Source organism: Lissotriton vulgaris, chromosome 2_1 (assembly GCF_964263255.1).
Source record: "Lissotriton vulgaris chromosome 2_1, aLisVul1.2, whole genome shotgun sequence".
Lineage (NCBI taxonomy): Eukaryota > Metazoa > Chordata > Amphibia > Caudata > Salamandridae > Lissotriton > Lissotriton vulgaris.
This window is the reverse complement of record NC_141687.1, coordinates 1,645,352,452-1,645,368,043: the sequence shown is the minus strand read 5'-3', so window position 1 is coordinate 1,645,368,043 and position 15,592 is coordinate 1,645,352,452. Positions and strand designations below refer to the sequence as shown.

The 15,592-nt window shown below is 43.4% G+C and overlaps 1 protein-coding gene across 4 annotated transcripts in view; it reads left to right on the top strand.

Moving 5' to 3' along the window:
* Positions 1–15,592, top strand: part of TAF12 (TATA-box binding protein associated factor 12) — a 117,571-nt gene that overhangs the window by 88,483 nt on the left and 13,496 nt on the right. For all 4 annotated transcript variants that reach the window (XM_086957549.1, XM_086957551.1, XM_086957550.1 and 1 more), the window contains one exon: positions 11,307–11,395. In XM_086957549.1, the coding sequence (XP_086813675.1) occupies positions 11,307–11,395 (89 nt within the window). The remainder of the gene's footprint in view (positions 1–11,306; positions 11,396–15,592) is intronic.

Sequence of the window (15,592 nt, the reverse complement as noted above, 5' to 3'; positions counted from 1 at the left end):
ATGACATCCTAGATAGGCTCGATAAGTACACTTTAGGCCTATTTAGACAGCGGCTTCATAGGGAGGGTCATAAGGCGGGTCGAATACTGGCCTGGGTTTTGCGGCAAGAATTTGCGCCGGAGAGGATAGTGGCGCTGCCGGACGTGGCTGGGCGCATGGTGCACTCTGAAGAGGCTATACTTCTGGTCTTCCAGTCCCATTTGTGAACGGTGTATGCGGCCGACCCTGCGGTTACTGAAAACACATACCTGCCGTATTTGCAGGATTTAAACTTGCAGTCCCTGTCTAGGGACGCAGTGGAGGACTTAGATGCGGCATTGACGTTGGGGGAGGTGCAGGTCGCTATGGCTGGTCTCCCGAGAGCCAAGGCTCCGGGGAGTGATGGTTTCCCCACGGAATTTTATCAAGCATACGCTGATACGGTTGCCCCTAGCCTGTTGCAGGTGTATGTTGAGGCGTTTGAGAGCGGTGGTCTACTGCCTACCATGAACCAGGGCGAGATCTGCATGATTTTGAAACCAGGGAGTGACAAATGTGACCCGGCAGTGTATAGACCCATAACTGATTAATACTGACGTCAAGATTTTGCCAAAACTTTTGGCGGCCCGATTAGCGCAGCACATGACACATTTGATCCACTCTGATTAATGTGGCTTTATTCCGGGACGTAATACCGCCATGAACTTGCGGCGGTGGAATCATTTTCTGCATGAAGTTCACGATCTGGAGGAACCATTGGTTGTGGTGTCTTATCGACATCGCCACGGCGTTCGATACGGTTGATTGGGGATGCCTCCTGGAGGTCCTCAGAGTGGTGGGCATGGGCCCCAATTTTCGCCGCTGGGTCCGCCTGTTGTATACAGCTCCCAGTGCCAGAGTACGGTTGAGCGCGGGGCGTTCTGCGGAATGGCGGCTGGGTCGGGGGACGCGCCAGGGGTGCCCCCTCTCGCCGCTCCTCTTTGCGCTGGCTATAGAGCCTTTTGCGGTCAAGGCCCGCGCGGAGATGGCACAATGGGGTATTCTGGTGGGGGACACGTGTAATGTGGTCTCCCTGTATGCAGATGATGCTCTTTTCTATTTGAGGGCACCAGCTGAATCGTTACCCGTATTGTTGCACCACCCCGACCGTTTTGGGCAGGCCTCGGGTTTGCGACTGGCGGGTTACGGGGAGGGACCGGCGGAGGGCTTCCCAGTCCTAGGACTGCGCTGGGAACGGGAGGCTTTTTGGTATCTGGGAATTCAGGTGGCCCCGACGGACTCACAGGTACTGGCTCGAAATGTCGGTCGGATACTTACGTCCTTACAGTCGACGGGTCCTTTCCAGGTGGATAACAGCTCGGTCACGATCTTTCCCGACTACACGCAGGAGGTCCAGAAACGTAGGGCCTCTTATCTGGCAGTGAAAAAAGAACCGAGAGACGAGGGCATACAGTATTCACTGCTTTTCCCTGCCAAGTTGCGAGTGATCCTGGACGGATCGACCCATTTTTTTCAGAACCCCGACGAAGTATGGTCATGGCTCGAGTTGTATCAGGCTGGAATGGACCGAAGAGGTAGAGGAGAAAAAGAGAGACAAAAGCCTGTCCAGGTGCGAAAGTCACAACGCATCCGCAAGCGAAATAAACTCAAGAGAGCGATGCGGGATGACCAAATGGCAGCGGACAAAAAAGGACCTTTGGCGGCAACGGCGGTCATAACGGGCTCACAACAGGAGGGACAGTCGGTGGGCTCGGACTCTGAAGAAGAAGGGGGAAAATCTGGAGGAGACATCTCGGACGTTGACAGCTCTGGGGGGCCGTCGGTAAAGATCCCATCCTCCTCAGACGGCGGATGGGATCTTTACCGAGTGACAATTCGAGCAAGGACCATGATCACTAGTTCTGCTGGTACTTATTAACCTGGTGATCTGCAGAGTAGCAGGTTCTGTTTCGGAGCACCACATGGGATCTTGGGCTGCCTGCCCCCGGTTGGCTCTGAATCACCCTCTCGTTGCCATTAAGGCCTTCTGTAGTGACGACTACAGAGTAGTAGACTGTGTGTTGTGTTACAGGTTTGGATGGGGGCTGATGTTGTGTTATTAGGTCCTGTTCTGGGGAGAGGGGTTGTGGGAGTTTTCAGGGGTGTTTTGAGCGGGGGGTTTTGCTGCAATGATGTGGGTGGTCGATTGATACTGTTAAGGTGGTTGGGGGACGGCTGCAATGGGGACATTACCTAACTTGAAATGTATTACATGGAATGTCCGCGGACTTCGAACTATGTCAAGGCGATACAAGGTGCACGCCTATTTGGTGAGGCGTGGTATTCAAATAGTGCTGCTGCAGGAAACTCATTTAACCAAGCAGGAATGCACTGCACTGCAGAGGAGGTGGCATGGCCAGGTGTTTGGCACGTCTTGCTCGGCGTTTGCCAGGGGAATGTTGATATGGGTAAAAGCGGGGGTCCCTTTTCAGGCCACGAACCATCTGGTGGACCCTGAAGGTCGATTTGTAGCAGTAGAGGGTAGGCTGTATGGCCGTGACGTGGTTCTATGCAGTGTATACGCCTCCAATGCAGACCAGGCCCGTTTTTTTGATAAATTAACAGGTTCGCTGACACACTTTTTAGCGGGTCCCATAATATTGGGAGGCAACTTAAATTCCATCACCGATGTATTGCTGGATAGATCACACCCACCACTGGCCGACTCCCCAGTATGCAGGCTGTCTACTCACAGGAAGGATTGGCAAGAGAGATGGGGCCTTATTGATGTATGGAGGGAGCAACATCCTGCTTTTAGGGACTACTCCTTCTTCTCTGCACTGCATGCTTTACATGTTAGGATAGATTCCATCTTGTGTAGTGGCCCCCTGGCCGCCATGATGACACACACAGAATACCTGGCTAGAACCATTTCAGACCATAATCCCTTACTGATAACGGTTCAGTGGCAGCGAACGAGGTTGGCGGTTGCCACATGGAGGGAATTGTAATTGGGCTTAAAGGGGGTTTTCACATTAAATTAATATGCCCTTGTGTAATGTAACTGGTGCTCATGTAAAGTGCTCCAATATCCTCAGGTCGAGTTTGCGCTATATAAAACTGCTCCAATTTTTTTTTTCAGTATAAACATTGCTTTAATGGTGCCGGCACTCACTGGTACTGAGTACTGGCATTTTTTAGGTCGTGCATTGGCAGTGCATGCGCTGCTCTGCGAGGCATGATGTATTGGAGTATGGGCTTGAAGCCTCGTCCACTCTCCACCCATATTTGTCATTGGCTTGTGTCATTGCCCCTCGTAAATACTGGCTTCTGATTTTTTTTATGTTTGAAAATCTTTATTTATAATAATGATAACAACTGACGTCAGGAAGGGGGATATAAAATATACAATACCAATAAGAAATATAATAATCCTAATGACAAGCTAGAGAACAAAGCATTTTATGGTATTTTGAAAAGGAAAAGGGGAAAAGGAGAAAGAAAGGGGGGGGAGAAAATAAAATGAAACCAAAAAAACGGCAAAGGCAAAACCACACAAGCAAATATCAGAAATTATATGGGAGATGCAAAAACATTATCATAATAAGGGCAAGTTAAACAGTATGGAAATATACAAGGAGGAGAGAGTAAAATCATTCAAGGGGGTTTAAAATGTTCTGCATTTATAGGAGACGTTTTCTTTTGAGCTAAATGATCTAGGTATACAGTAAGAGGCAACCAGGGGAGGTCAACATTACGAGGTGGTTTACAGGAGGAAGCGAAGGAAACATCAAGTCTATGGAAATGACATAAAGAGTTCCACCAATGTCGTATGGAAACACTTGTAAGGGATTTCCAATTGGAGGATAAATGTTGAAAGGCAAGTGCAAGGATAAGGTCGAAGAGACCCTGCGAATATGAGGGTAAAGTGAGTATATCTGAGAGACTGCCAAGAAAATGAAGAAGGAGCGAGTATGGAACAGAAAGAGAGAAAACATGGGAAATGCAAGACCAAAGCTGTCTCCAAAAAGTGGAAACTATAGGGCAGGAAAAGAACATATGTAGAAGATCAGCATTAGGTGATTTACAAGTCCAACAAGCAGAGTCGGAGGAGGCTGAGAAGCGAGAAAGGGAAAGAGGAGAAAGATAAAGTCTGTGATAAAGAAAAAAGAGAGATTGAGTGAGGGATTCAGAACGAGAAGTCTTCAAGGATTTGGACCAGATTTTATCCCAGAGGGAAATGGGCCAAGTACACCCTAAATCAGCCTCCCAGGAAAGTGCCACTTTGGATTTGAGACGCTCAGTATTAGGTGAAGAAAAGAATTTATAGGTAAGAGAAGCTTTAGGAAAAGTATGGAGCAGTAGCAAAAGATGAGAAGAAGGGGAAGCAATGGAAGAGAATAATAACGTTCAAGAATAAGTTCCATAAGAAGAGTGTATTTCTGCAGGAAAGAACGAGGACAAGGAAATTTAAGTTGAAAATGCGGGAAAGAACAAGGCATTACACCATCAAAGAGTTGACGGATCCAGATAATACCCTTAAGTCTCCACGAGGACCAGTTGATAGGTCTATAATTTACAAGAAGAAGGGAGTTATACCACAGGGGTAAATGAAGAAAGGATTCACGCGACATTGATGCAGGAGAGAATAAGGGCTTAAGAAGAGAGGAAATATGTTTAAACAAGGGAAAGGAATCATAAGGGGATTTAGATGGGAAACTTATGAATTCGTCAAAGGAAAAGGGCGATAAGAAGGAACGCTCAATAGAAAGCCAAAGAGGAGAGAGGAGAGAGGGGAGGAGAGTCCAAGGAGAGCCAACGTGAAGCTTGACGAAACGAAAAAGATTTATGATATAGACGAAAATCTGGGAAATTAACACCACAATTTGATTTAGGTATGCGAAGAGATAGAGAAATTCTAGACTTTTTGTTTTTCCAAATGAATTTGGAGATAGAAGAGTCAAGACGTTTGAAATAGAGAATAGGGATATGTACAGGCAGCATGGAGAGAGTATAGAGAAGAATAGGAGCAATCATCAACTTAATAGAATCCAGTCTACCCCACCAAGAAAGAAAGGGAGGATTCCAAGAAGAAAATAATTGATCAATTCGGGAGAGAACAGCAGACCTATTTAGTTTAACAGAGGAAGAAATAGAATTAGAAAACCAGATCCCAAGATATTTAATCTTAGTACTATTCCAGGTAAAACCAGTGGAAGAAAAGAAAGGAGGGAGACAAAACTTATTCAAAGGGAGAATTTCTGTTTTATCTGAGTTGATCTTATAACCAGATACAAGAGAAAATGCTTCAAATTCTGATAATAAAGGAGGGATAGACGATTCAGGATTTGAAATAAATAAAAGGATGTCATCCGCATATGCAGAGATTTTTAATTGATGTTCACCATAGGGAAAACCAGAAATGGAAGTATTCTGGCGAATGGAGGACAAGAAGGGTTCAAGGGCCAACACAAAAAGAAGTGGAGAGAGATGGCAACCTTGACGAACTCCTCTTTGAAGAGTAAAAGAAGAAGATAAATGACCATTCACAAGAACAGAAGCTTTGGGTGAAGAATATAATAAGGAAATGAGAGAAATACATTTGGAGCCAAAGCCATGCCATTCAAGTGAAGCAAATAAAAAAGACCAGTCTACTCGACAGAAATAGCATCTAAAGGTTGTACGAAAGAAGAAGCTTTGTTTAAAACGTTTAAAAAAGACGGGAATTATCAGAAGTAAGTCTTCCTTTAATAAAACCGCATTGTTCTTTACCAATAAGATGAGGCATAAAGGAATCCAAACGCAAAGCAAGTAATTTGGCAAAAAGTTTATAATCAACATTAACTAATGAAATGGGACGATAATTTTGACAAAATTTAGCATCAGGACCATCTTTCGGGATGAGACCAATAGTGGCATCCTGAAAGGTACCTGCCACTATACCAGAAGAAGAAAAGGATTGAAAAAGTAATAAGAGTTTGGGTAATAAAAGGTCAGATAAGTGCAAATAAAATTCCACCGGAAAGCCATCGGGCCAGGAGTTTTACCCTTAGTAAGAGAAGACAGAGCCGTAGACAGTTCATGAAGGGAAAGGTCAAGGTCAAGGGATGAAAAATTAAGGTGAGACGTAGAAGGTTTAGGTAATTTATCAAAGTAAGAATGGAGCATAGAAGAAGGTGGAGGGGATTCTGGAGTATAAAGTTGTTGATAAAATAATTGGAATTGTTCAAGAATTTGCTCATTAGTGTGGAGAAGAACTTTGTAAAAGGAAAAAATAGATTCAATGGAGGTACGTTCTTTACGAGATTTGAGACCGTTAGCTAAAAGCTTCCCAGATTTGTTACGGCCTCCATAATAACGCGTACTGCTACGGAGAAGAATTGAGGAGGCATTGTCCGTAGTAAATTTATTAAAGGAAATCTTTGCACGTAAACGTTCAGGGGACATACACTTATCAGAAGAGGTGTAGAATTGATGTTCTAATTTTTTAATATATGCGAGAGAGGACTTACGTTTTTGGAGAAATTGTTTTTTTTTCTTAGAATCAAAATCAATAATGAATCCTCTTGCCGTAGCTTTAAAAGAGTCCCAGAGAATATGAGGAGGAGTGTCAGGGGTAGAATTAGTTTGAAAGAAGTCAACAGTAAAAGTACGAAATGAAGAAGAAAAATTGGGGTCAGTAAGAAGAGCAGAGTTGAAGCGCCATCGAGAGGGCTTGGGACGAGGAGGAAGTAGATCAATGTCCGTTATAACAAGAGCATGATTTAAAATGACAATAGGCTCAATAGAGGAAGATAAGAGATTCTGAGTAAGAGATTGAGAGAGAAAGATATAATCTAACCTAGAAGAAGAAGCATGAGGGTGTGAGAAAAATGAATAGTCTAGAGTGTCTGGATGCGTGAGTCTCCAAGAGTCGAAGAGATTTTTTTGAAGGATAGTGTTCAAAAACTGCTTATGAGGTTTGTGGGGAATGAAACGCACAGTGGACTTGCGATCGAGAAATGGATCAATAACCTGAATGCAATCTCCACCTAAAAGAAAAAGGTCATCTTTGTGTTGAATACATTTGCTTGTGATTAAAGGCCAAAACAAACAATCAGGTTGACTAGGATCATAAATATTAAAAATAGTTATAGAAATAGAGTTAATTACCAATTTAACCAAAATCCATCTCCCTTCCGAGTCTTTTTCCTCCAATAACACTTTACATTTTAACTTTTTATAAACTAAAATCGCAACTCCATTTTTCTTATTGGGAGAGGGAGAAAATAAAACTGTACCCACCCAATTCCTTTTTAACTTAAGGGATTCAAGATCATCAAGGTGGGTCTCCTGCAAAAGAGCAATATCAGGGGTATAGGAGGACAAATGGGAAAGTACTCTCTGCCGCTTGATGGGGTTAACAAAACCTTTTACATTCCATGAAATAACTCTAAATTTGTAAACAGGATAAATATGAAAACATCAAACTTTGCAAAAAGATATATAAACAACAGAACGCCGAAGAGAAAAATGCAAGTGAAATAGGGAGAAGAACATCAAAAGTACAATAATGCATGCAAACACGTAAGAACCGACAGATGAGAGACAAAATAAGCAAGAATAAATAATAGAAACCAAGAAACAGGAAAAAAGGGAGAAAAAAAGATATAAGCAAAGAAAAAAGGGGAGGGGGAAGGAAAGGAAAGAAAGAAGATAGAAGAAGAAACAGTACATATCCAAAAGATAACTGAAAACAACGTACCTGAAAAAGAGAAACACAGGGATGTGGGGAGGTGGCGACACTCTACAAGACGGACCTTGCAAAGGGAGGAAATCCAACCGCAACAGGACAAAGGACAAATTGGAAAAAATGGATAAAATGACCAGCGTACATGCAAGGTAATACACCAGGGACCTGTGTTACAGGAAAGGATCTACGCGAGACAAGGGGGAGGTCTTCATGAATCTATGAAATAAAAATAAAACGGTAAAGGACAATAAGAGAATGACAATAGGGATGTATACTATAAATACTAATAAACAACAAACATAAGAATAGAGGATGAAATAACAACGGGAAGGTATGCAATATAGTGCACGTCTTAGCCGTGGAGTAAATCCAAAAGGACAATAATAAGAGCAGTAGAAATGCTGTAAAAGTGAGAATAAACATGTGTAAAACTCATGGGTATATTAGTAACATGAGAATGCAGTCAACCACATGAAAAAGGAAAAGCTGAACATAGAACATAACAATTCTACATGTAGAAAATCCAACATAAGAAGTATAAAGGAGAGGACAATCAACCACTTGAAGAGGTGGATGTATCCATGTCACCACCAGACTGAAGATGAATAAAATTCTTAAGTTCTCTGGGATCCTGAAAAGTCCAAGTTCTATTTTGGTGGGTAACCCTGAAAATACAGGGGTGAAACAAACCATATCTAGCACCTAGATAACGTAGAGATGGACGAAGATTCAAAAACTCTTTTCTCCTGCATGCTGTTGCGTTGGATACGTCTTGGGAAAGGAACACTCTTTGACCCATCCAAGAAATTTGACGTTTAGATCTGGCTGCAGAAAGAACTGAGAGGAGATCCGTATGTTTCAGAAAAAGAAGAATGACACCTCTTGGTTTTGGCGAGTCAGAAGAACGTGGGCTAAGTCTATGAGCTCTTTGGATACTGAGAGAAGTGGTAGGAGGCATGTCCAACAGCTTAGGGATGAAGGAGGTGAAGAATGTGACTGGATCGTCTCCCTCCAAAGACTCTGGAAGACCATAAATACGAAGATTGTTCAGTCTGTTCCTGTTTTCCAAATCCTCAGTGTGCTGGTATAGGGCACAGACCGAATTCTCCAGGGAAGAATTGAATCTCTGAAACTTGTTGCTCCACAAAAGTGATTCTGGCATCCATAGACGACCACTTATCTTTTAAAAGTTGCATGTCTCTGTTGGTGTCCTTAACAAAAGGGCGCAAAGCGCGAATCTCCTTCAGAAGTAACTCCATAGAAATTAGAGAGGATGGCTTATCTGGTGACTGAGGATCCTGCTTGAAGCGTTTAGAAGAAGTGTTGGGAGGAGAGGATTTATTTGATGACGTTTGAGATGAAGAGATACGATGTGGAGCCGGAGTAGCCATTTGATCCACAGAAGGAGAGACGTTGGAGGAGGTTGAGATTGAGGATACTTGAGGAGATTTAGAAGAGACAAAGACAAACTTTGGTTTACGCAGTTTGCCCATATAAAGAGACGTACTGTAAGATGTGCAAAAGTACGGTAAATATAGTGCACAGCAAAAGTCAGTTCAGCAAATGAGACCATACAGGATGAATATATGCCTCAGAAAAAAAAATGCAGGAAGCCATATAAATATATTGACTTATCAGGAAAATATCATCAAATCGGTAGCGAAAGAAGCCAACAAAATACATCCTCAATATGTAGTAATATAAGAAATTATATGAGGGTAGATGTGGCGAGGCTGGATCTGAAGTAATATATGACTTGAAAAGGACAAGTTGGTAGTTGGATGAACGTGTTAGTTCCAAGACACCTAGATGTCAACAGTAGGTGATGTATTTCAGCTTTAAACCATAGAAGCATCTATAAAGGCCATTCAGCAAAACATCTTCCATATAGTATCATAGTCTGTGTGGAAAATAGGACATAATTCCTATAAAAGTACCAGGCACAGGCATCAGGGTTGTAATTGGGTGGAAAAACATAGAAAGTAAGCTGCACTCCTGAAATAGAACAAACTGTTAATGCGCTTTGTGAGAAATAATTATTCGCGCCATGAAGGAGAGGCACAAAATGGCAGGCACAACCAGCTTCGAAGCCTACAGTGGGTTAAAATCAAAAGCGCGATGTCAAGAATACTCGGGAGTAAAGCAGCAGAAGAAATGACTCCCATATGGGCTGAATAGCGTGGCCACCGCAAGTCAGAGGGCGCCGTGGAGTCACAGGAGATTGCCGATTAGAAGTCAGTCACTGAGGACAAAATGGCGGGCGCTACAAGCGTCGGAGCATACAGGTGGCAAAAGTCACTTAATCTTGATTAAGAGGGAGGTCGGAGACAGCTGAAAAGATGCCATCTACATTCCGGTCAAGGAAACGTGTAAACTTGCTGCTGAAGATACCTAGGAAGCGCCGAAGACCGCTAAGAGGAGGTCCGTCGCGGCAGAGAAGCCTCACTCCGCGGCCATCCTGTGCGACACCGAAACCACACCCCAGCATCTGATTTTTTTAATAGGCTTGTTAGTCCCTCCTTAGTACCACCTTGTCTTCATTTGTAACCTCCCATGGGGAATGGCCCTTTTAAATTTGTTGTTACACGGCATGTCTTATTTAGTCTGAAAGCACTATTTTCTTTAAGGAGTTTGTCCTACTGCAGGCACAACATGCTTTCCTGCAACATTCAGCTCACCATGTGCGCTTTCGATTTCCAAGCTGCCCGGTACAATAGCAGCTGCTTCTTTGAAATGGAATAGGTCTCGCATTTACAAGAGTTCGAGCTATTGACATTGTAAATGAAAATTCCTTATCAAAACAAATAAATAAAAGGCATTGTCATTTACAATGCCAATAGCTTAAACCCTTGCAACTGCGAGACCTATTGCATTGCAAATGCTTGTTTAAGATGCCGTTAGGGCCGTGCCTAAAGGGTTGTCCTAAACATCAATGTGGGGTGTTTGTGGTTACCCCGTCTCCATCCAAGGGGGCAGGTGAACTTACTAGTGTACCTTAAAATGCTAAATTTCCATAAATGTACACTAAACACGATTTCGTAAATTATCCCAATAACTCTTGACATGATACCTTAAAGTTGAATCGCTGCGCACATTGTTAGCTGCACATACTGTTCCAAAATACTGTCCTTTCGCTACACACGTTTCAGAAAGCTTGCTACATTGGTACTACTTATGGACGTAGCTGAAGTTAGCACCGCAAATAAAGCATCTCCAGCATCATGAGGTTTACCTTGCACCCAAGTTATGTCTTTCTTTTACTAACCAACCAGGGTCCATGGATATCTTGATTGCTTTAGGGCTTTTAGCACCCCTGTGTAGTGTTCATGATTGTAAGCGTAACCACTAATGAGAATGAAGTGTGCATAAAATAGTGGATGTATTCCCTGCGGAGATCAATGATTTGATGTGACTTTTATGCCAGATTGTGTTTTATGTGCAAACGACCTATTCTCCCAAACACTGTCACTATTTGTTGTTTTCTTCCGGTCTGTTTTTCTCTTCTTCATTGAATCTTTATATCTCCTTTGTCTGTGCATCGGTGTCATTTATCACATTAATGTGGCATGACTTCAACTGGGTGTTTTAAATTTTTTTATTGTGTTGTATATGGTAGAGCGACAGTGGAACATGTGGATCCCGGGCTTTGGAACAGACGAAATCAGACCTTACAAGAAAGCCTGCACAACAGAAGCTCACAAGCAGGTGAGGCCTTGTCTGAGAAGAAAATGGCACTAAGGAGACTGGGTTTGTGTGAGCCCCATGACAGGTGGATTAGCAAAGCAGCACTAAATCCTATTGTGTTTATTTTGTTGATGTTTTATTATTTTATTTGGTTTATTTTTTAAGGTAAGTAGCAGCTATTCACAATAGCACGTTCAGTCCTTTCTGAGAAATACTGCTGATGACTTCAAAAGCCCAAATTAACTTGGCAGGCCCAGAGTCCCAGTTCTTGAAGTTCTCTAATCATCATCTCTCACTGCAGTGAGCAGCTCTCAGGCCACAAATGGACCTGTGGTTGCTGATAGCAGTGGGCATTGCTATTGTCATCTGTTCATATGTATAAGAAAGAGAAGAAGTAAGTTTGTAGGGACCATGCTTCATCAACGACGGTGCAGGGAATGAGCACTAAAGATGTTTTCTGATAAGAGGTGAAAAGTAATAAATCCACTTCCTCCTGAACGCTCAAAGTCTTTGTGTTCTAAGCTAGGTTTGATATACTAAAGTGAGAAGGGGGTCAGATTCTGGGGTTAGGGGAAGACACTTTAAACAGGAGAGAATATGGCAATGGAGCATTTAATGTAACGCCTAGTCACCACAAATTTAGAAACTGCCCCTAGATCGATCCATTTTGTCTCTCCTGGAAAGACCTATTCTGTCAATTGAAAGTGTAGACTTTTTAAGTTGGCACCGTGTTCAAATAAACTGCCATTTATATGAGTTGCATCTTTTGTAAGTATCCTGTACTCTTCATAGTGGTGGCTTTCACCCAATAGCATACGTTGATAACAAAGCATAAGTGCGTGTGCCTATCACAATTAAACAACAGTTTTTAGGGCTCGTCCTATTCCATTCCGCAAGGAATGAATAGGATGAGCCCTATTGGGGTTAAACTAAGAGCTAAACTAATGCGGATTTTTAGAAGTGCACGAGACCTCGATGAGGTCTCATGAACGCGCTCCTATCCGCCAGAGCTGCCTGCCTCCACATCAAAGCCATCTTTGCTTTGTGCTCTGCTTCAGGCCGGCTTTTCTCCTCCCCTAATTATTCACTGCATGGCCGGCCGGCCGGCACATCAAAGGCTGCTGCTCCCCATGCGTCTCGTCACCCTTCCTTCCTTGTTTATGTGCTTTCTCTCGTTTTTTTGTGAATTCATGCGTTGTTCATAAATACATAAATAACATGCTTTAGACGTCTTCTTTTGTCCTCAACACTAACACATAAGTTACCCTGGTGCCTCGCCACATGTCCAATTGCTCTTTTTCTGGTAACACCATGCACACAATAATTGAGTTAGGCTGGCGCCCATTGCTACAAAAGAAGTGCTTCTAAGGAAGGCCTTCTCCTCTGCATCCGTAATGGCATTTTGTATATAAAGTTGCCTTTAACCTTTCTGCTCTATATGTTGTTAGGAGCATTTTGTGCTAAATTGCAAGCACAGCATGCGTATGGTCTTAAAAAACACATGTGCATAATGTGCACGCAGTTAATTTGCCGTTATCACAGCATATTAAAAAACACGTGCGTAATGTGCACGCAGTTCATTTGCTGTACCAGTGCATTATAAAACTATTTACAAAAATGCCGTACTGCTTATTTGTATAACCTATATGACGCAATGATATACTAATCCAGTCCTGACGCTCAGCCACATTTAAATTAAACGCGCAATTTTTCAGATGTACATTTTCGATGCTTAAAATTGCATTAGCTAAAGTTGCGATCTAGCTTACGGTTCGCATTGTTAATAGCATTTTGCCCTTAAAGTTACCTCACCCTTCAGCTTTAGCTGTTTTAAAATACATCAAGGCAGTCAATGTTGTGCGTCCAGCTAGCGCCATATAGGTGATTTGTTTCTCTTTCTTAGCGCCTCAAAACATAGCACTTAAATTGCTATGGCCCGACACATTTCTAATATTTGCCCTTCTTGATAACTACTCATGCAGAATGCTTATGTTAGCCTGACGCCCATTGCTACACAAAAACTGCTTCTGTGCCAGGCCTTGTGCTTTGGCGTACATGTGTTATTAAGCATTTTTATAAATTTGGTTGAAAATATATGGACGCAGACAATGTTGCACATCAATCTGTGAACGCGCACTTTTTCAGCTGTACATTTTCGATGATTAAAATTGCATTCGCTAAAGTTGCGTTCTACCTATGTAAGCTAGCTGCCGTATTTGCACTTTTCGGCTTTAACTGGTTTAAAATACATTGACTAAATTTACGATCTAGCTATGTATGCAGCTTTGCTAGCGCGTTTGCAGTCTTTAGTTATTTGAAATACATCAAGGCAGACAATGTGGCGCGTTCAACTAGCGCCATATTGGTCATTTATTTCCTTCCTGCTAGCACCTCAACACTAACAGTTAAGTTACCCTGGCGCCTCGCCACATGTCCCATTTGTTCCTATCCTTGTAACGCCTGGCGCACAATAATTGAGTTAGGCTGGCTTCCATTGCTTCAAAAGAAGTGCTTCTATAGAACGTTTTCTTCTCTGCATCGATAATGGCATTTTGCATATAAAGTTGCTTTTAAGCCTTCTGCTTTATATGTTGTTAAAAGCATTTTGTGCTAAATTACTAGCGCAGCATGCATGCGATATTAAAAAGCACATGTCCGTAATATACACGCAGTTCGTTTGCCGTTATTTGTGCATTATCCACCATAAAATTAATGCCGTAATGCTTATTTGTATGCCCATTATGCTGCAATAATCTACTAGTTATCCGTTTCTTAGCATTTTATATGTAGCTTTTCTGTGGTGAGCTCTATATTTTGCATTGTTAATAGCATTTTGTCTATAAAGTTGCCTCACCCTTCAGCTTTCGCTCTTTTTAAATACATCGAGACAGTCAATGTGGCGCGTCCAGCTAGCGCCATATTGGTGATTTATTTCCCTTTACTAGCGCTTCAGTAACATTTGTATATAAAGTTGCCTTTAACCCTTTTGCTCTATATGTTAAGAGCATGTTGTGCTAAATTAGTAGCACAGCATGCGTGTGGTATTAAAAAATACATGTGCGTAATGTGCACGCAGTTCATTTGCCGTTATCACACCATATTAAAAAACACGTGTGTAATGTGCACACAGTTAATTTGCCGTTACAAGTGCATTATAAAACTATGAAAATAAATGCTGTACTGCTTATTTGTATACCCAATATGACGCAATGATATACTAATCCAGCCCTGACGCTGAGCCACATTTCAAATTTGTTACCTTCGTGGTAACACGTCACGCACAATAATAGTTAGCTTGCGCCTATTACTATTGAAGAAGTGCTTTTATGGCTCCACACCACCGCTCAACTCCACACCACCGCTCAACTCCACACCACCACTCAACTCCACACCACCGCTCAACTCCACACCACCGCTCAACTCCACACCACCGCTCAACTCCACACCACCGCTCCATCCATCCATCCCCCTCCATCCATCCATCCCCGCACTCCATCCATCCATCCCCGCACTCCATCCATCCATCCCCGCACTCCATCCATCCCCGCACTCCATCCATCCATCCCCGCACTCCATCCATCCATCCCCGCACTCCATCCATCCATCCTCCATCCATCCCTCCCCCGCCCCACACTCCATGCCTCCCTCGCCCCACACTCCATCCCTCCCTCGCCCCACACTCCATCCCTCCCTCGCCCCACACTCCATCCCTCCCTCGCCCCACACTCCATCCCTCTCTCGCCCCACACTCCATCCCTCTCTCGCCCCACACTCCATCCCTCTCTCGCCCCACACTCCATCCCTCTCTCGCCCCACACTCCATCCCTCTCTTGCCCCACACTCCATCCCTCTCTCGCCCCACACTCCATCCCTTGCCCACACTCCATCCCTTGCCCACACTCCATCCCTTGCCCACACTCCATCCCTCCCTCGCCCACACTCCATCCCTTGCCCTCTTGCCCTCCCTCAATCTATCTTTCGCCCTCCCTCTATCTATCTTTCGCCCTCCCTCTATCTATCTTTCGCCCTCCCTCTATCTATCTTTCGCCTTCCCTCTATCTATCTTTCGCCCTCTATCTATCTTTCGCCCTCTATCTATCTATCGCCCTCTATCTATCTATCTATCTATCGCCCTCACTATCCATCGCATCCCCACAGCATCACTCAGGGTCACCACAACATCACTATGCGCTACCAGAGCATCACTGAACGCCACAG